General features: G+C 46.2%; 1 protein-coding gene across 3 annotated transcripts; it reads right to left on the bottom strand.

Annotated features, from left to right (window-relative positions):
- Window positions 1-201: 201 nt before the first annotated feature.
- vstm2a (V-set and transmembrane domain containing 2A) lies at window positions 202-13,545 on the bottom strand. Of its 3 annotated transcripts, none has more exons than XM_072509892.1 (5): window positions 12,899-13,545; window positions 11,663-11,832; window positions 7,905-7,955; window positions 5,034-5,397; window positions 202-1,707 (listed from the first exon to the last, which is right to left on the bottom strand). In XM_072509892.1, exons 1-5 carry the CDS (start codon window positions 12,975-12,977, stop codon window positions 1,628-1,630), a joined length of 744 nt encoding a protein of 247 aa, XP_072365993.1. In that variant the 5' UTR covers window positions 12,978-13,545; the 3' UTR covers window positions 202-1,627. The 3 variants fall into 3 exon arrangements, with proteins under 3 accessions (XP_072365993.1, XP_072365994.1, XP_072365992.1); XM_072509893.1 differs by having other exon boundaries at window positions 202-1,338; window positions 12,899-13,544; XM_072509891.1 differs by having other exon boundaries at window positions 202-1,457; window positions 12,899-13,543.
- Window positions 13,546-24,322: the final 10,777 nt, after the last annotated feature.

The raw sequence follows: 24,322 nt of genomic DNA, 5'->3' as shown, positions 1-24,322 counted from the left end.
AATTTCACATCCTTCCGCACAGCAAATGAGCTGATGAAATTAACACAGTAGGGGGGGGGGGGGGGGGGGTGGGACACATAAATTGCGCACTTAATTCCAACATGTGATCCGACCAGCACAGCGGGAACTATCCTTTAACTGCAGTTTCCAATCAAAGGCGCATGAAACAAAAAAATTATAAAAATAGAACACCCTCCTTCATCGTTTTTGTTGTTGTTTAATTCTACGTGATTTTAGTCTCTACATAATATTTCCAGTCGGTATCTTTGCGGTCTAACGTTCACTGTGGTTGCGATTGGGTGAGGGCGGAACACACGAAGATGACATTTAATTACAGAGAAAGTAAACACGGCCTTGAAGTCAACATTAGCGCCCGATTGGTAATATTCCCTTCAACTCGCCCTTCTTTAAGAAACAAAACACTCGCGCGGTACCGGTACTTTCTTTATCGGTGTCACAGACCGTTCGAAAATTGTCTTTTTGTTTGTTAAATACACAACTTGCATTTGGATATCTCTCCGGAATATCTTCGTGAACACGTTAACGGAGGTGGAAATTAAAGAGGGGGGGGGGGGGGGGGGGAGAGGTGGTCACACAGTGCAGCGTTCTTAAAATTAAAAATTCAGCCTATTATTTAGAAAGGAACAAAAATACCTTACTGGTGTCACAGCGAGCATTGGAAATGGCAAACGGGGAAGATTGGGGTGTGGGGGTAGAACGACAGCACACTGAAAAGCGGTCAATCATCTGGCTTTTAAGGTCCGCTCTGCACACACAGATGTCCCCCAACGAGTTGATATATCAAACCGGCACAGGTAAAATGAAAATAACACACGCCCAGGTGCTGAAAGCGATGCTGCACATGTCCAAAAGGTGTCTCTATTGCGATGAGAATCCTGCACACACACACACTTAAACACAGAGAGTTATAATGGGAATCGAGGCTCCTTCGAAGGATGGATGGTCAGGGTGTCCTTAAAGTGGAGGAGGTGCAGTTGAAATCTCGCACACCCACACGCTGAATGTTGCCAGACGCCGCTTCGGTGGCGGACAGAGTTTAGTTGAACTGATGGTTCCCCCTGGTGCCAGGTTGTGTAAGAGAATGCCCCTAGACTTGTGATCTTGCCCCCCTCCCCACACAAAGTGGTTCATTATCAACAAGCAGTCCATTTGCAGTAAGTATCCTGAGCAATGGTGCTCTATTTCTCTGCCATTTTGCTGCCTCTATAAGGGGCTCCCGTTTTCTAGAGAATTACAGTACATTGGGTGCAGAAGGGTGGGTGTTTTAAGTCGATTTTGCTCTCCAGTCCATGGATTTAACCATCCAACCGCTCTTTGCTTTAAGAGAAAGTGATAGTGGAAAAGTCAGCACTCAGACTATAGCAAAGCACCCTTCACAAAGCCACAAAAAAGCAGCAGGACACCTAGTCCATCGCTTGCAGTTACGATCGTCGTACCTGCGGAAGAAGTTAAAACATTCGCTCATCTGGAAGATTTTGTTTCCCAATATTTCTTAGCAACGTTTCTCGACACATGTATTTCACATTGGCGCTGACATCTCCGGTTTAAACACCCGTCGCTTTGGCTTGGCATGCATTCACGCAACACGACACAGTCCGACCCTGATTTACAAAAAAAAACCCAAAGGGGCGCTGCAAAGTGATCTTAAGAGGAAAGCAGCATTCTCAGCGAGCCAGCATCTAGTTACTGAAAGAACAAGACAGCGTGAGAATGGTGTATCTGCTGCATTATAGTTTCATCAAAGAGGTTCTCGTCTGCAGGACCTCGATTCGATCTTATCAAATGTAATCTTAAAACAACACTGCACTCTGCAGACTGGGCACAATCATGACTAGCTGACATACGGGGCTAACTCCACATCACAGTAATAATTACAGCTGGGTACATACATTCATATAAATGTTTCGCAATTACAATTAAATGTATCACATACATACTACCCAGAGTAAATTTTAGGGAGACAAGGGCCATCAGGGGCTGTTTAGCACAGGGCTAAATCGCTGGCTTTGAAAGCAGACCAAGGTCGGCCAGCAGCACGGTTTGATTCCCGTAACAGCCTTCCCGAACAGGCGCCGGAATGTGACGACTAGGGGCTTTTCGGAGTAACTTCATTTGAAGCCTACTTGTGACAATAAGCGATTTTCATTTCATCTAAACATGGAAGTAAAATGACCCATAGAACAAGGTTAAGATGTGGTTATACTGTGTCCTGGATGAATGGTGTTTTTTACATGGTTGTATGGTAGTGGCTATTTGCAGTTTACTTGGCAGTAGCCCAGTGGTGACAAATCCTGGCAATGTTGCAGCACACGTGACTCTTGCGACCGTCATCACCTGACCTTTATTATTCCTGTGAAACGTGCCCTGGTCTGAATGGTCCTAAAGAATGGTGTTCACTTGCAAACTCCAGGACTCTCATTCAAAGCCTCAGCCCTCCTCCTGATCTGCTCACCCTTCCCTCTATGGGTCTGTGGTGCCATTGGATTCAATTGCAGCTCACCGCTGGCCTTTATATCGCCATATACTCCAGGCACAGCTTTCAGACTAGGCAGCCTACATCAACAGATTATGGAGCACCTAGCTCCCTCTGTTGGCCAGCACCGGAATAAATTCTAGGCTCCGATTTCTCGGTCAACATTCTTCCCTCGGGCACCACTGACAATGGAATAACTAGTTCTTCAGCCCATCTGGCCTTGGTTGGACCATGCTTTGCAGCAAGCTGTCTTCTGCCTGTGCGTAACTTTAGAAAACAAATGGTTGGGAAGCTCTTGAAAATATGTTGAAGCCCTGCTGAAAAGTGTCACAGAAATGGGATGTTTCTGTTTGTATACCTCATGCTTTCCAGATTGCTCAACCATAAGCGGCTGTTAGTCTAGATGTACCTGTGCTAATTACAATCTATCTTACATGCCACGTTATTCTTTGTGAATACATTGTGTAGATACTATCTATTGCCTAGGGTGTTCTAAAGCGTAGAATATAGATTTTGGATGATCGATTTTCAATAAATAATGACAATCTTCTTTCTATCATTTATAGGCACAGTGACAAGCTTACAGCACCAGGTTAAAGCCCACCAGGTTTGTTAGGAACCACGAGCTTTCGGAGCATTGCTCCTTCATCAGCTCCAAAAGCTGGTGATTCCAAACAAACCTGTTGGACTTTACCCTGGTGTTGTAAGACTTCTTACTGTGCCCACTCCAGTCCAATGCCGGCATCTCCACATTGTGGCTACCATTAGTAGGACATGTGTCAAGGTATCATGTGTCAAGGTATTATAGGTCAAGGTATCATGTGTCAAGGTATCATGTGTCAAGTATTATGGGTCAAGGTATTGTGGGTCAAGGTATCATGTGTCAAGGTATTATGGGTCAAGCTATCATGTGTCAAGGTATCATGTGTCAAGGTATCATGTGTTGAGGTATCATGTGTCAAGGTATCATGTGTCAAGGTATTATGGACCAAGGTATCATGGGTCAAGGTATTATGTGTCAAGGTATCATGTTTTGAGGTATTATGGATCAAGGTATTATGTGTGAAGGTATCATGTGTCAAGGTATCATGTGTCAAGGTATCATGTGTCAAGGTATCATGTGTTAAGGTATCATGTGTCAAGGTATCATGTGTCAAGATATTATGTGTCAAGGTATCATGTGTCAAGGTATTATGGGTCCAGGTATCATGTGAAAAGGTATCATGGGTCGAGGTATCATGTGTCGAGGTATTATGTGTCAAGGTATCATGTGTCAAGGTATTATGGGTCAAGGTATGTGTCAAGGTATTATGGTCAAGGTATAATGGGTCAAGGTATAATGGGTCAAGGTATCATGCATCAAGATATCATGTGTTGAGGTATTATGTGACAAGGTATCATGTGTCAAGGTATCATGTGTCGAGGTATTATGTGTCAAGGTATCATGTGTCAAGGTATTAGGGTCAAAGTATCATGTGTCAAGGTATCATGTGTCGAGGTATCATGTGTCGAGGTATTATGTGTCGAGGTATCATGTGTCAAGGTATTATGGGTCAAGGTATGTGTCAACGTATTATGGTCAAGGTATAATGGGTCAAGGTATAATGTATCAAGGTATCATGTGTCAAGGTATCATGTGTCGAGGTATTATGTGTCAAGGTATCATGTGTCAAGGTATCATGTGTTGAGGTATTATGTGACAAGGTATCATGTGTCAAGGTATCATGTGTCGAGGTATTATGTGTCAAGGTATCATGTGTCAAGGTATTAGGGTCAAAGTATCATGTGTCAAGGTATCATGTGTCAAGGTATCATGTGTCGAGGTATCATGTGTCAAGGTATTATGGTCAAGGTATAATGGGTCAAGGTATTATGTGTCAAGGTATCATGTGTCAAGGTATCATATGTCGAGGTATTATGTGTCAAGGTATCATGTGTCAAGGTATTAGGGTCAAAGTATCATGTGTCAAGGTATCATGTGTCGAGGTATCATGTGTCGAGGTATTATGTGTCGAGGTATCATGTGTCAAGGTATTATGGGTCAAGGTATGTGTCAACGTATTATGGTCAAGGTATAATGGGTCAAGGTATAATGTATCAAGGTATCATGTGTCAAGGTATCATGTGTCGAGGTATTATGTGTCAAGGTATCATGTGTCAAGGTATCATGTGTTGAGGTATTATGTGACAAGGTATCATGTGTCAAGGTATCATGTGTCGAGGTATTATGTGTCAAGGTATCATGTGTCAAGGTATTAGGGTCAAAGTATCATGTGTCAAGGTATCATGTGTCAAGGTATCATGTGTCGAGGTATCATGTGTCAAGGTATTATGGTCAAGGTATAATGGGTCAAGGTATTATGTGTCAAGGTATCATGTGTCAAGGTATCATATGTCGAGGTATTATGTGTCAAGGTATCATGTGTCAAGGTATTGTGTCAAGATGCTTGAGGAAAAGTGTGCTGTATCGAGGGGAGGGTGACAATTGGACCTGTGAGCCTGATACCTGTACTCTCTCTGAAGGCGGTAACTCGCCTACCTGATGTCGATGTGGCACTCTGCCTGAGGATTGTGGTGGCGGGCCTGCTGGTGGCTCCTGTCTGTCCCTTTTGAGCGCTTCGGTTGTTGGGGAAGCGGCGACCCGGCCGCTCGCTGGAGGGCTCGGAGGCCCCGGGCGGGCCCCGCATTCCCTTGCCGTCGTGGAGGGGCAGCGGCGGCGCCTCGAGTGCCTGCAGGGCCCGGGCGTGACTGGCGTTCACGTAGAGGTGCCCCTGGGCCTTGAACTCGTGCAGTTCGCCGTTGTTGGCGTCGGTCACCCGGCACTCGTACAAGCCTTCGTCCTCTTTCCGCACTTTGGAAATCTGCAGTCTGTGTGAGATGTCACTGCCCATCACTTTCACTGTCTGCAACAGGGTGGGGGAAACGAGAGAGAAAATGACCAGGCTAATAAATAGATCATTATCACCAGCAGAATGCCCCTCTTCACCCACCCACATCCACACCCACCCTCATCTCCCGCCCAGAGAAATCAAAATCACCAACAAAGTCCCCAGGAAGAAATTAACAAAAAATTAATAATAATCTGGGCCAAGTCTCAGACGAGTAACAACGTTTTTGTTGCTGTTCAAGATGTACCAGGGCAGGGTACATCTTCCTGTAATTATCCAATGTGTTAACGACATGACTGCACCCTGCTGTTTATTCACACAGGCCAATGTGCCCCTGGCGAGGTCCGGAGGCTCTGCTGTCAATTACTCAAGATAAAAAGGAGCAAAAAACAAGTGCAGTTTCTGCATGACACCCTGGGTGAAAGGACGTCTCTCCGGGAGACTGGGAGCGGTGCTTCTATGTTGAGATTGGATGATGTGATTCAGAAGCAGATTAAGGTTAATGAGCAAATAGACGCCAACCAGGACTGTGCCCCATTCGGTCATTCCTCACTCCTATGACTGAATATCCTCCCTCGTGTTGAGATGGGTCTGAAGGACGCAGCAACGCCGATTTACAACTGCAAAGCAGTTTATTGCGCTTCTCATGGCAAATCTCCCGGTGTGCATTTGGTTCCACAATGTGACAGTGACCAATTAAAGGAGCGAGCTTGTTAATTAACATTATCATTCATCGCTTTTACTCCATTAGGAATTAATCGAATTTAAATGAACTTCAATTGCGAAATTTGATTACATTCACAAACAAAATACCAGTTGCACATTTTCCTTTAACATTGTCGCTATCTGCAGAAACACGACGCGCGCACAATGGCGGCAGGCGTTGGCTACATTGATGTAACATGTTGCTGCTGTTAACATTTGCATTATTTTCTCTCCCCGTGTCCGTGTTTTCACTGGTAGGTATCGGACAGTAGCTGTGCTTTACAAGCGGCTGATAAACTCACCTCACGCCCAGCAGCTCTACCCCCACCCTCTGAACCCCTCTTACCCCCACCATCTAAACCCCCAACTACACCCAGCACCTCTACCCTATCCCCACCCAAAATCCCCAGCCCCCAAATCCCCAACTACCTCTACCCCATCCCCACCCAAAACCCTCTACCCCACCCCAAAAATCCCCAACTACCCCGAACATCTCTAGCACACCCCCACCCAACCCCCCACCCCCAAAAGCCCCAACTACACCAACCTAACATCTCTACCCCATCCCCCACCCAAACCCCCACCCCCAAAATCCCCAACTGCCTCACTACCTCTAGCCCATCCCCATCAAAAACCTCCAACTACCCCACCCCAAAAATCCCCAACTACCCCGACCATCTCTCCCAACCCCACCCAAACCCCTCAACTACCCCACCGCCAAAATCGACACTACATCTACCCCATCCCCCATCGAGAACCCCCACCAACCCCAGTCCCAAATTCCCCAACTACCCCACCCCGTCTACCACATCACCTCACTGTCTAAACCCCCAACGACACCCACCTCTACCCCACCCTCCACCCAAACCTCTCTCTACCCCACCCCCAAAATGCCCAACCGCCCCATCACCTCTACCTCATCCTCCACCCAGAACCCCCAAATGCACCCAACACCTCTACTCCACCCCATCCCAAACCCCCCACTCCCAAAATCCCCAACTACCCCAGCACCTCTACCTCATCCTCCACCCAGAACCCCCAACTACCCCATCACCTCTACTCATCGCTCCACCGTGTAAACCTCCAGCTACGCCCACCAAATCAACCTCACCCCATCCCCACCATCAACTGCCAAACTACCTCTACCCCATCCCCCAAACCCCAACTACCTCACCAACTATACCCCACCCCATCCCCGCACCCTCAACTACCTTCACTACCTCTACCCAATCCACCAAACCCCCAACTACCCTCAATTATCCCACCACTTCTACCCACCCCATCCCCTCCACCCTCAACTACCCCCAACTATCCCACCACCTCTACCCACCCAAACCCCACCCTCAACATCCCCTACAACCTCTACCCCATCCACCAAGTCCCCAACTACCCCAATTATCCCACCACTTCTACCAACCCCATCCCCTCCACCCTCAACTACCCCACTACCTCTACCCCATAACCCCCACCAACTCTAACTACACCCCAACCCCGTCTCATCGCTACCCCCCCCCCCACCTCTATGCCCCCACACTCCACCAACCCGCCGAGCCTCGCCCTCCCCCATCCACCTCCAACCTGCAGCCCCCCACCAACCAACCCCCTCCCCCGCCACCAACACCACCCAGCCCCCGCCCATTTGAGAGCCCGCAGAGCTGACTACACATCTCAGAATCCCGTCAGCAGACAGGCCACAACATCCCCCCCCCCCACCCCCCCCCCGCAACCCCCAGACCCACCCGAAGATTGACGCAATTGAATGAAGGCGGCGGGACGGTGGAGACAGCTGTCCCGCCTATGTCCCGACACATACTCACACTTATTTTCGTCTCGTCGTTGATCATTTCGCTTTGTGGCAAAGTGTCCAACTATTAGGAAGAGAGGAGAGAAGACAACATGAGATACAGACACCCCCCCCCCCCCCCCCCCCTCCCCAGTCAGGCCAAGGAGAAGGCCGGCACCGTGACATTTCAGCTTGGAAATGTGCAGGTGAAAATGAAATGACACGCCAGCTCATGGGCAGCACTGATAAGGCAGGATACAGATGGCAGAGCGTCAAGTGGCAAACCTGGCACTCCCACCGTTTCGGATGTGCGGATCAGCGCGATTTCAGTGCCTGCTTTAAACCGGCCCAGGTTCACAGCATCTGATGCGTAAAGCGGGCGCATTGTTCCAACCATCTTATCCCAGTCGCCAGATAGAACTGCTCTGGCTCGGCGCGCGAAAGGCTTGGCACATTTCCCGTACTTGCTGATATTACGCCGTCATCCATGAGATTGTAAACAGCCAGCTTTCCCCCGTGCTGGGCTCGGATTCACTTTTTAACAGGCTCTAGCAGTTTGGACGGGGCACCGCGTCAGTTACCAACCCTGCTCTGCATCACTGCATTAGAGTGCGGGGGTGAGGCAGAATGACACCCTCTCCTCACATTCGTAGCAGTGTGAAAGGGTTCTGGGTGTTAGGGACGATATTAACTGATGTCTTCGTGTGGCTGTGCTTCTTCACTCGACATGTGACACTGCTTCGAGCTTTTCCCTGTTTCTTGTATATTTAGGTTCCAGTCCCTTCACATTAGGCCACCCACCCCCCCTCAATCCCACCCTGGAACACTGTTCTCTGATAGCGAACACATTTATTGTCTTAACTGTCAAAAGGACAGATTTCTTTCTTTTTTGTATAAATGACCGAGTTTCTCTGACAAACAGCACCTAAACCCGGAGAGACGCGCCCAACGTTAGCAGGAGCAACAACTGAGGCCATCTCTTCAAATATCTTTACATGGATTTCCAGTCAATCTGGCTGGTTGTCATTGTTTAGAACCATTTTAAATCACATTCTTCTTTCGAGGGTTCACATAGGAAAAAAACTAACGCCACAAAACAGGGAGTGCAGATCTGCTCCCGACAACAGTCGCTTTTTCATCCCTGTGTCCCAGTTACTGCGGGCTGTTCTCTTTGCACCGAAGGGTACATGGAGAGCAGATGCCAGCCTTTGGAGAAATACCCTCCCAAATCCAGCTAACCCCAGAGCCGCAATGGAATCAGCACGCGCAGGTTTTAGTCAACTGAGCAATCCAACAGACGCAAAACGGGGCTTCAGAATTTAGCCGGGTGGGAGAATGTGTGGGAGTGAGTGTGTGTGGGGGTGGGAGTGAGTGGATACGGGAGTGTGCGGGTGGGAGTTTTTTTGTGAGGGTGTACGTGTGGGATGGGGGTGTTTAAAGAATGCGGGAGGGAGTATGTGCTGGGGTGTGAGGGAGTGTGCAGTTTCAGAGTGTGTGAAGGATGGCGTGGCAAAATGTGAAAAGGAATGTGTGCAGGGTGTGTGTGAGCAGGTGTGTGATGGAGCACGAGGGGGCGTGTGTGTGCCAGGGACGTTGGAGGGAGGGTGAGGACAAGCAAGGGTGTGTGCGCGTTTTCAATGGTGTGCCGTATTTAAAACAATGTGGTTGAGGAGTTATCTGTGTGTTTGAGGGAGTGTATGTGAGGGTGTCTGTGTCCATGTGAATGCTTGTTTGAGTGTGTTTGGAAATAATTATGTACGTTGCACATTCTCCCATGTCTGCGTGGGTTTCACCCCCACAACCCAAAGATGTGCTGGTTAGGTGGATTAGCCACGCTAAATTGCCCCAAAATTGGGGGAAAAAAATAATTGGGTACTCTAAATTTATATTTTAAAAATTGTAAAAAAATAATTGTGTATGGATCTGGGTGTGAAGAAGTACGTGTATGTCATTGGCAGTGTAAGTATGTAGGTGGGTTTGTTTGAGAGTGTGTGTGGGTGCTTTTTGTGTGTGTGTGAGGGATTGTGTAAATATGGGAGTGCTTGGGAGTGAATGTATGTAAATGTGAGAGCCCATGTTTTTAAGTGTATGCATGTGAGAGAGAAAACAGGAGTATGTGCAGGTGCATATGTTTGGGGGAATGTGTGTGTGTTTATGCTTGTGTTTATGTGTAAGAGAGTGCGTGCAAGGAAATGTATTTGTATCTGTGTGAGGGACTGGTGTATGTGAAGGAGTGTGTGGGAGAGTGTGTGAAGGGATGTGTGGAAGGGCATGTGTGTGTGCTTGAGGGTGCGTGTGTTTGAATTTGAGTGTATGCATGTCAAGAATATGTTTGTGAGGGCATGTATGGGAAAGAGCATGTGAAAGAGTGTTTGTGTGTGAGTGAGTGTGTGTGTTTGAGGGTGAGTGTGTTTGAACATCTATGTGTATGTGTTTAAGGATGTGTGTGAGAGTGTACATTTGTGTGTGAAGGAGTGTGTGTATTTGTTTGTGAGGGAGTGTGTATGTGTGCGCGAGAGAAGTGTGTCTGCAAGGGTGTCTGTGTATGAAGGAGTGTGTGAGTCACAGGATTTGTGTTTGAATGTAAGAGGGGCTGTGTGGGGTATGAATCTTGAGTGTGTTTGTGTAACACACCTCCATGTGAAGGAGTGGGTGTTTGTGTGTGAGGGGTGTATGTGTGTGAGTGAAGTTGTGCATTTGAGAGAGTTAATGTGTGTGTGGGGGAGGGGGGGGTGCCTGTGTGTGAGGATGTGTTCGTGAGGGTACATGTGCATGAGGGAATGTGTGCAAGGGTGTATGAATGATTGTGTCTGTTTGTGTATGAGGGTGTGGGTGTTTGTGTGATAGGTAGTGTGTGGAGTATATTTGAGGGTGTGTAGAGTGTGTGTAATGGTGTATGTGTGTGAGGGTGTATGTGTGTATATTAAAGAGTATATGTGTAAGGAGGCCTATGTGTGAAGGAATGTGAGCAAGGTGTGTTTGTGTGTGTATGAGGGTGTGTGTTTGTGAGAGAGGGAATGTGTGCATGGTATGTACGTGGGAGTACATGCATGATGTGTGAGCAGATGTGTGTGGGAGGGAGTAGGTGGTGTGTGTGTCAGGGTGTGCTTGAACGTGTGTGTGTGTGCGTGTGAAGGTGTATGTGTGTTTAAAGGTGTGTATATATGGTGTTTGAGTGAAAAGGTGTGTGGTTTGTGTGTGTGTGTGTGAAGGTGTGAGAGTGTGAAGATATGTGTGTGTGAAGGTGTGTGGTATGTGCATGAGGGTGTATGGTGTGTGTGTATGAAGGTGCGTGTGTGTGTGAAGGTGTGAGAGTGTGAAGATATGTGAGTGTGTGTGGTATGTGTGTGTGAAGGTGTGTGCGTATGAAGGTGTGTGAGTGTAAAGGTGTGTGGTATTTGTATGAGGGTGTGTGGTGTGTGTTTATGAAGGTCTGTGTGTGAGGGTGTGAGTGTGAAGGTATATCAGTGTGAAGGTGTGTGTATGAAGGTGTGTGAACGTGTATGTGAAGGTATGAGTGTGAAGGTGTGTGTGAAGGTGCGTGTGTGAAGGTGTGTGTGAGAAGGTATATGAGTGTGAAGGTGTGTGTGTGTGAAGCTGTGCGTATGAAGGTGTGTGCGTGAGTGTGAAGATGTGTGTATGAAGGTGTGTAAGTGTGAAGGTGTGTGAATGTGAAGGGGTGTGTGACACTGTATGTGTGTCAGGGTGTAAGGGCTTGTCGAGAGAAGGATGCAAAGAGGCGAGTTGAAATAATCGAGCCATGCCGCCCCAGAAGTGTGGAGTCGCGGCTACCTGGATCTTGCTGGTCTCTGGACTGTATTCCTGCTCGGATGGAGCTCGAATGAACCACCACTGGATCTCCAGGTAATAGGACGGGGAGCCGCTGCCCCTGAAAGCGCAGGCCATTTCCACATTGTCCCCTTCTCTCGCCGTCACACTCTCGGGGAGCTCAGTGAATCGGGCTAGAGTGAACAAATGTTCAGATTCGATCAAAAAGCGCAGCAACTTCTCCCGCCAAACCATTACTGAAAACATTCTGCAACCCAAAGCAGAGAGATTCCACCCCCCCCCCCCCCCCACCCCACACGCAGCGCACTCGCCAGCAACAGCTGGACTCGCTGTTTGTTTTGAAGAGACCTGGTGTTGATCCATTTGTGAAAACAGTCTGCACTCTCCATCCTTTCCACCGTGCATGTATTAACCATTATTTATAATTCAACATTTAAAAATACAAGGCAGGTGGTGAATACAAATGAGAATCGGGAGTCCCGCACATAATGCCACCCTTCTCACGCTGGAACACAAAGTAATGCTGCCCATTAATGTCTGGCAGTAACATTTATTCTCTCTACATTCCCCATTATATCATTCACTCGATTTTTTTTTGTTACTTTCTGGTTTTCCTTCCTCTGACTCTTCCCATTTATCCTTCATTTCAGACCCCCCCCCCCCTTCCTGTTCTCCCATTTCCCATCTCACGTTCAATTTTTCCTCCGTCCTATTCTTGAGTACCCTGCGCTCTACCGTTTCATCAAATTCTTCCCCTGATGCTCCATGCAGAAGAAGCCCCCCACAGCTTCTCACACAAATGTATCCTGTTTAAAATATATATATTGCAGGAGGAGGCATTGATCGTTGTTTAACCTCCAAATGCTAGGGCAGCCGGGTGTGTGTGTGTGCTGGGGGAGACATGAGTCTCTTGGTGGGTGCTTGTTTGTGTGGGTCCATTCCTTGCCCAATTTCCCACTTTCCCTCAATATCTGACTGACCGACTCCACGGACAGCCCAGAATCCCAGAGAATCCCTTTCCAGCGCGGCTATTTTTTTTATTCCGCACCTTCCTATTCCAATAAATTATCTGCCCCTCACCCCCGAAAAAAATAAAATAAATAAAAAGCAGTTTCAATAATTGCAGTTATCAGCGAGGGTGCTTCTAACAGACAGCAACATGAAACTCTCTCCCTCTCGCTTTAATCTCAGCCACAGGAGCCTTAAGAAAAGGGGTTTATCTATGAAACACGCACTTACCTTGGGATGAAAAACCCAGATGAGCGCAAAAAACAAAAAGGCACCCAAATCCAAGAGAAAGAGGGAAGGTCCCCATCATCCCAAACAGACATCAGCAGCCGAGTGTCCTGGAAAAAAATCAGTAACGCGAAACTGCAATTCTTCTTGGGAGCCGGTTTGATAGCTGCTGCATTCTGCTCCCGCTTTGCTGAGTGTCTGAGTGTGTGATTCTATGTGCGTGTGTCTGTATCTATGTGTGTCTATCTGTATGTGTGTGTCTGTATCTCTGTGTGTCTATGTATGTATCTCTATGTGTGTGTCTGTATCTGTGTGTATGTGTGTCTGTATCTCTGTGTGTTTGTATCTCTGTGTATCTCTCTGTGCGTATGTATCTGTGTGTGTGTGTTGGATGGAGATCAGGGTTCCTGGAGGTGAGCTCGATTGCAGCTCATTAGCCCAATGGCTAGCTCCGGAGTGAGGCGAGAGAGAGAGAATCTGCCTTTGGTCGAGAGGAGCGCGGAGCTGCCGCTGTTTTTCTTTCGGTACCTGCCCGCCCGTCTCCAGTGCGTCAGTCCCTTCTCCCCATTGCGTCTTCGCCCTCATCACAGAGTGCGAGCAGCAGCCCCCAGGAAATATCCGCCCATCATCCCGGCCAATCAACCTTGCACGCTGCAACTTCCCCCCAGCTCTCTCTCTCCCTCTCTCTCTCCCCCCACCCCTCCCCCCGCTCCGAGTGGGTGGGAAGCAGCAAATGTGAGCGCGATGCAAAATAGGAAACACACAACACACACTTTTCAGAGGGCAAGGGGAAAAAAAGGCGGATCAAACCAGAGCGACTGAAAAAAACTCCGTGTTAGTGACAAATGCTCGCAATCCAACTAATGCAGCGAATGCAAAAACTTGACTACTTCACATTCACCCCCATTGCAGCTTAAAACGCTGGATAGCTTCGCAGAGTGTGTGTGTGTGTGTGTTGTGTACCGGGGCGGAGGCTTAATGCAGTCGGCTTTATTTGTGCACTGCAACTTCTATAGCACGTCCCCGAAAGCAGTGGGTTGCCTAGATTGTTCAGTCGAGCGAGGAGAAGATGAGCAGTCCCTTTGCAGAATCCAGTTTTGCCAGGTTAACCCCCAGGAGCAGAGGTTTCAGTGACTGGCAACGAGTAAAATCACACTTCACAAGTGGGCAGTGAACCTATCCAATCAAGTGCTTTTTCTTAGTCCATCCTCTGCAACTAGTTTAATCCCCCCTAAGTATTAAAATGCTAACCAGAATGGCCGCTTCAATAGCAATACATAATTTAACAATTGCCATCTCCATATGGACAGGGCATTCTCAGATCCTGTCTTATATTCGCCCTAACACTGAAAAAAGACCAGAAAGTTGATAGAAGGGACCAGAAAGCTTACCATACGAGTGGAACGCAGGCAGCCACCATTTGCAAACAGGTTCTTTGATTTGAATATCAACAGGATCAATTTACCACACTGGAAACACATCCCTTACCATTTTCCCCGCCATCACATGGTACCCAGGACTACTTCCTGTCTTACCAGTCTAATCCACTACCAAGGATGTCATAAGCACTAGAACAAAACAGTAGGCCCATCATTTTATTAACATGCTATCATTAACAAAAATTTGTACTTATAGAGCGTCTTTACCCTTGTAAAATGTCTCAAGGCACTTCACACAAGCAACGTACGGAGATGTTAAGGCAGATTTGCTTTTTATTCATTTACGGGATGTGGGCATCGCTGTTTAGGCCAGCATTTATTGCCCGTTCCTAGTTGCCCTTGAGAAGGCGGTGGTGAACTGCCTTCCTGAACCGCTGCAGCCCCTGAGGTGTAGGTACACCTACAGTGCTGTCAGGGAGGGAGTTTACGATTTTGACCCAGCGACAGTGAAGGAACAGCGATATATTTTCAAGTCAGGGCGGTGAGTGACTTGGAGAGAAACTCCAGATGGTGGTGTTCCCAGGTATCTGCTGCTCTTGCCCTTCTAGATGGTAGTGGTTATGGTTTTGGAAGGTGACTTTTAAATCCAGATATTTTTAAATTGAGTTTTAAAATTCCACCATCAGCCATGGTGGGATGAGAACCAGGTTCCCACGTCTTTAGATTACTAGTCAAGTGATAATACCACTGTGTCACTGCCTTCCCAATGAATGAGGTAGGCTTAAGGGGCTTCTGAAATAAGGGACGAGAGCTAAAGAGGCAGAGAGGTTTAGAGAGGGAATTTCAGAGTTTAAGCCCTTGGCAGCTAAAGGTAGGCTTGCCAATGCTGGAGTGATTAAAGTTGTTGGTTGGAGGAGATGGGTGGGTGAGGGTGATGTCATGGAGAGATTTGACCAAGAGTCAATGAAAGTCATGGAGCAAAGGCCTAACAGGAAATTGTGCAGGTTAGAACATGAGCAGCAAAGCTTTGGACCTCAAGTTTACAGAAGGTAGAATATGGGAGGGCTGGTCAGGAGCACAATGGAATAGTCAAACCCAAAGTTAACAAAGGCTTGAATGAGGCTTTCAGCAGTTGATGAGCTGAAGTAAGGGTGATATTGGGAAATTTTGCCAAAGCATGGCCATGGAACAGATATCTTATTGAAAGCTCAACCTGGGGTCAAATATTAGAAAGTAAAAGCAAATGCACTACAGTCCCAAATGACCAAAGGCTGCTTTCCCCCTTGAGTAGGAGAGAGCTGACTGCTGGTGATTTAACCTGAGGATCACCACACCTCAGGCGAAGGACAAGGTTGAGAAGGCAGAGTCTTCATGACCTACAGACTGGTTCAGTCTCAGACACATGGCTGGGAGAGGGCTAGAGTTAATAGCTGAGGAGTGAAGGTTACACCAAAGAAGGGACCAAAGAAAACCTGCAGGATCCTCCGCTTCACTGGAAGCGTGGGATGGCCACAATGGGAAACCCCATTTGCCGGCTGCCGGAATGGAGGATCCCACTGCCGGCAGGAACGTGCTGTGCTGGAAAACAGGACTGACGGGATGGAGAATCCCGCCCAACATCTTTGGTCTTCCCAATATTTAATTGAAAGAAACTTTTGTCATCCAGCATTGGATGTTGGATAAGCAGTTTGATAATTTAGCGATAGTGGAGAGATTGAAAGTGGTGGTGGTAAGATAGAGCTGTGCACACATGAAACAACAGGCTGGATTTTATGCAGCTCATCATGATGGGAATCATGGCGGTTGGATGACTTTAATCACTAGATAGTCCCTGCATCGGAGAAAGAGGCAGACGTTCTGGCCTTTGCTTCCCTGGTAGCTCGGAGACGGATACTATTAGCTTGGAGGGACTCAAAGCCCCCGAAGTCAGAGACCTGGCTTACTGACATGGCTAGCTTTCTCTGTTTGGAGAAAATCAAGCTCGCCTTGAGAGGGTCAATGTTAGAATTCGCCCGGAGGTGGCAGCCGTTTGTTGACTTCTTGGGGGAAAATTAACTGTCAGCAAAAGGGGTTTAGTTTAGTTTAGAGTAGGGTGTTAGTAAAGGTGGGACCTGTGAGAGAGGAAGAGGGCTTTTGCACTATGTTTATATTTGCATGTACATTGTTTCCTCTGTTTATACAAAACCATAAATACCTCAATAAAATGTTTATTAAAAAAAAGATAGTCCCTGCATCAGTATCCTAGCAGAGTCGAATATTACCTGGTTGTTTTAGAGGGCAAACGGGACTGGTGCGGGATTCCCAGTGGTAGGCTATCAATTAGGCTCATTACAGTCAATAATGGAGTTATTAATGGAGTCAATTAATTATTTGGTTCTCCGACCTGGGCATGACCCCTGTCTGCCTGACAAAATCCTAGCCAATGCCACCAAATATCAGCATGTAGATAGGAAATAGGAGAGGGCCAAGGACAGATCCTTGGGGGACATCAAATGCAGCTTTGCAGGAGGGGGAAGAGATCCATTGCAGGTGGTATTTTGGCTTGATGGTGGAACGAGATGAGAGCATTCCCACTCAGCTGGACCACAATTGAGAGGTGTTGGAGAATGGTGATGTGGTCAGCAATGACGACAGCTGAACATAGGTTGAGAAGGAGGAGGAAGGACAGTTCGTCTTTGTCACAATCACATAGCATGTCATTCATGACTTTTGTACAACCTGTTTTAGTACAGGGCCGGGAAGAACAAAGAACAAAGAACAAATAAATGTACAGCACAGGAACAGGCCCTTCGGCCCTCCAAGCCCGTGCCGACCATGCTGCCCGACTAAACTACAATCTTCTACACTTCCTGGGTCTATATCCCTCTATTCCCATCCTATCCATGTATTTGTCAAGATGCCCCTTAAATGTCACTATCGTCCCTGCTTCCACCACCTCCTCCGGTAGCGAGTTCCAGGCACCCACTACCCTCTGCATAAAAAACTTGCCTCGTACATCTACTCTAAACCTTGCCCCTCTCACCTTAAACCTATGCCCCCTAGTAATTGACCCCTCTACCCTGGGGAAAAGCCTCTGACTATCCACTCTGTCTATGCCCCTCATAATTTTGTATACCTCTATCAGGTCTCCCCTCAACCTCCTTTGTTCCAGTGAGAACAAACCGAGTTTATTCAACCGCTCCTCATAGCTAATGCCCTCCATACCAGGCAACATTCTGGTAAATCTCTTCTGCACCCTCTCTAAAGCCTCCACATCCTTCTGGTAGCGTGGCGACCAGAATTGAACACTATACTCCAAGTGTGGCCAATCTAAGGTTCTATACAGCTGCAACATGACTTGCCAATTCTTATACTCAATGCTCCGGCCAATGAAGGCAAGCATGCCGTATGCCTTCTTGACTACCTTCTCCACCTGTGTTGCCCCTTTCAATGACCTGTGGACCTGTACTCCTAGATCTCTTTGACTTTCAATACTCTTGAGGGTTCTACCATTCACTGTATATTCCCTACCTGCATTAGACCTTCCAAAATGCATTAACTCACATTTGTCCGGATTAAACTCCATCTGCCATCTCTCCGCCCAAGTCTCCAAACAATCTAAATCCTGCTGTATCCTCTGACAGTCCTCATCGCTATCCGCAATTCCACCAACCTTTGTGTCGTCTGCAAACTTACTAATCAGACCAGTTACATTTTCCTCCAAATCATTTATATATACTACAAAAAGCAAAGGTCCCAGCACTGATCCCTGTGGAACACCACTGGTCACAGCCCTCCAATTAGAAAAGCATCCTTCCATTGCTACTCTCTGCCTTCTATGACCTAGCCAGTTCTGTATCCACCTTGCCAGCTCACCCCTGATCCCGTGTGACTTCACCTTTTGTACTAGATAACATCTATTGGCTCTCCTTGGTCTAACCTATTTGTTATCTCTTCAAAGAACTCTAACAGGTTTGTCAGGCATGACCTCCCCTTACTAAATCCATGCTGACTTGTCCTAATCCGACCCTGCACTTCCAAGAATTTAGATATCTCATCCTTAACAATGGATTCTAGAATCTTGCCAACAACCGAGGTTAGGCTAATTGGCCTATAATTTTCCATCTTTTTCCTTGTTCCCTTCTTGAACAGGGGGTTACAACAGCGATTTTCCAATCCTCTGGGACTTTCCCTGACTCCAGTGTCTTTTGAGAGCAGATTGAAGGAGAAGGTGACATTAACTGAGGAGGAAGACCATTAACAAACTGGCGAACATGGTATCCAGTAAGGGGAGTTGGGTGGTCAGCAGCTTAATGGGAATAATCAAATGTATTATTTGTTCACAATAGAGTTTTTCCACAAGCCCTAAAAATGATCCTTGTATAATTTTGGCTCTGGTTAATGTTATCTGGCAGAAACAGATTGCTTTTGATAGTAATGTCACCTGATCCCTACTTCCCAAATATCCTTAGGGCCCACTCTTAGTCTTCTGTTGTTCCATGTTCACTGTGGCAATTATTCAAATGATGAACAATAAGATTCGGGATGCTCAGATAACCCTTTGCTTCATCAGTAGGTTAGAGGTGGTGGACTAACATCATTTGCAGAACAGATTGAGAGTTTCAGGCTGTGCTCCACTCCCCCATATGCCATATGCCATGTGCCCTATGTCACATCCTCTATATGCTCTGTAACACTGCTTGTTAGTGTCTGTGTAGGTTACTCAGAAATGACAATACATTCCACATGTAACAGTATCTGTACACAGTGCCCTCCAAGATTGTTATTCAGCACTCAGGCAATGAGCAATCATGAAGAACATTTTGGGAGTCATTCAGTTTATCATCCTTTGCTTTAGGAAGAACATAACATGGTTCATTTTGATTCAGGAATGTTTTATTACCTTTAAATGGTTTTGTTTAGTTACACTCTGCTATCAATCATGTTTCTAAGTGTCACTATTGCCAACAGTAACACAAAAACTATTAAATCCAAATAAGGTGCTCAGAAAATAAGCATTTCATGTCGGTTCTGTTTTCACTATTGGCAAAAATAAATGGGCAAGCAATAGCATAGGTCAATCTTACATTATGGAGTAACCCCCTCATCACCTTAACGTCTGGTAACTCACAAATTTAAATAATTTACAGGCAGAGCAGATCCCTCTATCCATCTGATGACCAATGTTTTTTTTGGAATGCTTCTTCATTTCCCATATCCCCGTTTAACCTCTTCCTATTGATGCTTCTCCTCTTTTCCTAATATTCCCATTCCCCGCTGTTATCCCTGTTCTCAGTCCCGTATTCTTCTGCTGTCTTCTTTCTTTGCATTATGGGTTCTGTTTTCTCTATCTTCCATGTCTATCCCATCTTCCCTTGGAGTTCTTTCTTCCCCACTTATCCATACTCCCTCTCAACTTACCCCTTTCCTCTCTCGGCCTCTAATTTCTCTGTCACTGTGCTGTAGCCCCCTTGACGCTGCAACAATTGTCTCCTTTTTCGTCCTTAGAATTTCCTACTTTGCCTCCCCTTTTTCAGCATCTACTCTTCATCTTTAGCCTCACAGTATGAACTAGTATGCTAGCCTCGCCAGATTATCTAAGTGCACATTTCTTTTTGATCTGCAGAATCTTCCCAAAGTCACGCATCCAACTAACTAATGGTAGTGACCATGCCATGACACGTCAAGTATTTTTGTGTCCATGAATTTCTTGGAATGCACTCAAAATCCAATTTCATGTTCCAAATATTAATTGATATTTAGCCATACAAAGATTACATTAGAACATACTGAACAACATGGAAGTGCATGTTAATTGACTTACAGTAGCCCAGTTAGTCAACACACCTATCACTATATCTCCAGTGACGTGTCCCTGCTCATGGCTCATACAAAAAACATTTTCTAGATTCCTCTTGTTTACTGACATTTCTCACAATGCAGCTCCTGTATCATTAGAGTGCTTGACTCACCAGGCTGTGATATCTTCCCTCACACATGGAATTCAGCACAGCTCCCAGGCTCCGGCAGTCTTTTTTGCTGCACATTTGCCTTGGTAACACACCATAGCAGTGAAAACAAAAGAGCTGTAACCTTTATCCTGTCACAGCCCCTTCTTCTAGAATTGGCATCCTAAACTCCTACATCTCCAACTCTTCAAAAAAAAAGGACTCCTTAAAATCAACTTCCCCAATAATGTTCAGACATTGACTGCCTCAATATGTTTTGGACACTTGGCATCCCATCCCAGGTGAGCATCGCAGTCCCTTGTACTTTGTTTTGCCAACTGACCTTCAGCAGTTCAAGTGAAAGTGGTTGAACTTCTTGACATGATACACAGTTCACATCTCACCTGTGTCGAACAGAATGGGCAGGACTATTGTTCGATTGACTTTCAGTTTGATAGGCAGACTTGCTTCTCTTTTTGCCCAGACTGATATTTGTGGTCTGCTGATGTCTACACTTGCTTTGGCAATTCTTGCATGTGTCTTGTGTCAATATAGACAGTTTGAGGGTGCATACTACTGAGATAAGTGAAATGATCCACCGCTGGCAGGTTTTAGTCATAGACTGATCATGGAATGACTGATGAGCTGTTCTGCGATACATAATACAGCAAAGGTAAAATCAGTGCTATGAAACGTTCTTTATTTATTTGTAATCATAGAGATGGGCAGACACCATCCAGGAACATTCAGTAATGATATCAATCACTCCTATGGTGCGTACAGTAATCAGACAATTGGGAGCTCTCTGCATATCACCCAGGCAATGTTCTAACATTCAAACTTCACTGCAGCAGTGTGACATTTAATGCTTCCTCATTGTTCCTGTACTCCTCTAAATGTACTTGCTGACTTTGAGCTAAGTAGAACAGTAGTTGGTGATCATTTGTAGCGTGAACTGGTTAAAACAGATTTCAAAGAGAAGGGATTTCCATGCTTTCCAGAGAGCTTTGATTTCAAGGGAATAGACTGATTACTCAGCCATGTTCCTTACTGTTATCTCCAGGAGCAACGCATAGATTCACATGGCATGACAGTGGTGATGAGGTCCCCACAACACACAACAGGAGCAGTGATTAAATACACAAGACAAGCTAACTGGGCCAATAGTGACTTCTCCCATGCTCTGGTAAAGGTTGACTGCCTTACTGCCTGACTTGAATGGAACTGTACCTACATCAATGAGGGTACTCACTCTCAGATTTCAATTTCCAAAAATCCCCACACGGCAGAGGAAAAGGCTAAACGTACAGAATTCAAATGTCTAACTTTAGTTACACTCTTTATTTTTTCTGCTAATGTTTACATTAAAAAGGTATTCCCAAAGTTTAAGGCTTTGATACACATGGATGTGTGATCTGCATATTCTAAGTCAGACTCAAAGTAGATCCATGTTTTCTGATGCAATTTATAGGGTTACATTTCATCTCAAAATCTTGTCTGAAAATTATGGAGCTCTGAGTGTAATGTGAGTGAAGTCTGTCAGCTGCTCTATTTTAGATGTATTGCATTCTTAAAAGTATTTATTTTTGATAAAGCCAAGAGATCTTTTCATAAACTATCTCAATAAAGTTGTTTGACAGTGGGAAACCTTTACAGCTCAGCTGTATAGAACCTTAGTTAGGCCACACTTGGAGTATAGTGTTCAATTCTGGTCGCCACACTACCAGAAGGATGTGGAGGCTTTAGAGAGGGTGCAGAAGAGATTTACCAGAATGTTGCCTGGTATGGAGGGCATTAGCTATGAGGAGCGATTGAATAAACTCGGTTTGTTTTCACTGGAACGAAGGAGGTTGAGGGGAGACCTGATAGAGGTATACAAAATTATGAGGGGCATAGACAGAGTGGATAGTCAGAGGCTTTTCCCCAGGGTAGAGGGGTCAATTACTAGGGGGCATAGGTTTAAGGTGAGAGGGGCAAGGTTTAGAGTAGATGTACGAGGCAAGTTTTTTACGCAGAGGGTAGTGGGTGCCTGGAACTCGCTACCGGAGGAGGTAGTGGAAGCAGGGACGATAGGGACATTTAAGGGGCATCTTGACAAATATATGAATAGGATGGGAATAGAAGGATACGGACCCAGGAAGTGTAGAAGATTGTAGTTTAGTCGGGCAGCATGGTCGGCACGGGCTTGGAGGGCCGAAGGGCCTGTTCCTGTGCTGTACATTTCTTTGTTCTTTGTTCTTTATGAACTAAGACCCCCATGGAAGGCATTTGGAGGAACAATAACTTGCGGACCCCTGTATTGTGGGAGATTTAAGCTTTGGTGAGCAGCGTACTGATAATAAGAATGGAGAAGGCATCAGTCAAATCAGGCTTTTCTTATATTCTGTTGCAATGCTCTTTTTTCAGCATTCTGTATCAATGTAATTGCCTGGATAGCAGAGAGGAAAATGACATCCCCCTTTCTGCACTGGTAGCAGGTGGGGATTCGGAAAGATTTCAGTTTGAGTTAAGACAAATACCATTGGTTGAAAAGAAACTTAAAGAAGCCAGAGGTTATTATTGGCATTTAAATATCAGAACGCTCAGCAAATCCCTGGAGTATTATTTGTTAAATGTCTGGGGGTTTTACTTATACCTGTTTTCCTTTCCGAAACCAAATACGAAGGCAGGAATAGAACAAAAAAGTCTCTTTCCAGTTCACGAGCAAGGAGTTATCACCCGAAAGAGAATGTGCATTTATATAGCACATTTCCAGACCGCTGGATGTCTCAAAGTGCTTTACAGCTAATGAATACTTTTGAAATACTTTTGGGCAGTACGGTAGCATTGTGGATAGCACAATTGCTTCACAGCTCCAGGGTCCAGGTTCGATTCCGGCTTGGGTCACTGTCTGTGCGGAGTCTGCACATCTTCCCCATGTGTGCGTGGGTTTCCTCCGGGTGCTCCGGTTTCCTCCCACAGTCCAAAGATGTGCAGGTTAGGTGGATTGGCCATGCTAAATTGCCCTTAGTTTCCAAAATTGCCCTTAGTGTTGGGTGAGGTTACTGGGTTATAGGGATAGGGTGGAGGTGTGGATCTTGGGTAGGGTGCTCTTTCCAAGAGCCGGTGCAGACTCGATGGGCCGAATGGCCTCCTTCTGCACTGTAAATTCTATGAAATGCAGTCACTGTTGTAATAGTAGTGGGCGGCATGGTAACACAGTGGTTAGCACTGTTGTTTCACAGCGCCAGGGTCCCAGGTTCGATTCCCGCTTGAATCACTGTCTGTGCGGAGTCTGCACGTTCTCCCCTTGTCTGCGTGGGTTTCCTCCGGGTGCTTCAGTTTCCTCCCACAAGTCTCAAAAGACGTGTTTGTTAGGTGAATTGGACATCCTGAATTCTCCCTCCGTGTACCCGAACAGGCGCCGGAGTGTGGCGACTAGGGGATTTTCACAGTAACTTAATTACAGTGTTAATGTAAACCTACTTGTGACAATAATAAAGATTATTATATTATTATAATACCATGAACAATTCAAGCACTGAATGTCTTTCTGGTGTTCCTATTTGACATCATTCAAGACACTAGACAGAGCTCAGAGCTTACCGCATAGCTTTTCAGAAAGATATAAATTGAATTTTCGGTTAGAGACTTACACAAATTAAGCAAACAGCACAATCATTCTGGAAAGTTTCAGATCATCATGAGCACTGTCGGAATGTCTATCTGAAGTCTGGATCAAGAATCTTCATTCGGCATGAGGAAATATATGCCTGGCGCCATTTTAGTTTTGTTCAGTATTTTATCTGCCTCACTCTCTTGCTCTCTCTCACTCTTTCTGTCTTTGTTTTCTGTTTCCTCAGGCTACACTACCAATGGCCCTGTGTAACCAGCCACTGGGGGGCTCCTCGGAGTCACAGTGCCTCAACCCAAATAGTTGCAAATATGGATTGAAGAGATTGCACTTGTCACAAGGAAATTAGCTTCCTGAAAAGGGACATTACTCGATTGGCAACAGAAGGGGAGATGTTTCCTCAGGGCTTCGTCACCGTTGTTGGAGCAGCAGAGCACTGTTCTAATATTCCGCCAGAAGTTTGTTAGAGGGGGAGCACTCGTACAGTCATTAAAATAACTCTCTCCTC

The sequence above is a fragment of the Scyliorhinus torazame genome, chromosome 6, assembly GCF_047496885.1.
Source record: "Scyliorhinus torazame isolate Kashiwa2021f chromosome 6, sScyTor2.1, whole genome shotgun sequence".
Classification (NCBI taxonomy): Eukaryota; Metazoa; Chordata; class Chondrichthyes; order Carcharhiniformes; family Scyliorhinidae; genus Scyliorhinus; species Scyliorhinus torazame.
Note: the sequence above shows the minus strand (reverse complement) of the source record. Positions and strands in the feature narration are given on the sequence as shown.

Bases quoted from the DNA above. Each gene is read 5' to 3' on its own strand.
- vstm2a (XM_072509892.1), bottom strand. From the start codon at position 12,977: ATGATGGGGACCTTCCCTCTTTCTCTTGGATTTGGGTGCCTTTTTGTT. The intron at 7,956-11,662 runs GTAGCCGCGACT...TCTTCCTAATAG, and splicing joins CAGAGACCAGCAAGATCCAG to TTGGACACTTTGCCACAAAG. The intron at 5,398-7,904 runs GTGAGTATGTGT...ACCCTGTTGCAG, and splicing joins ACGACGAGACGAAAATAAGT to ACAGTGAAAGTGATGGGCAG.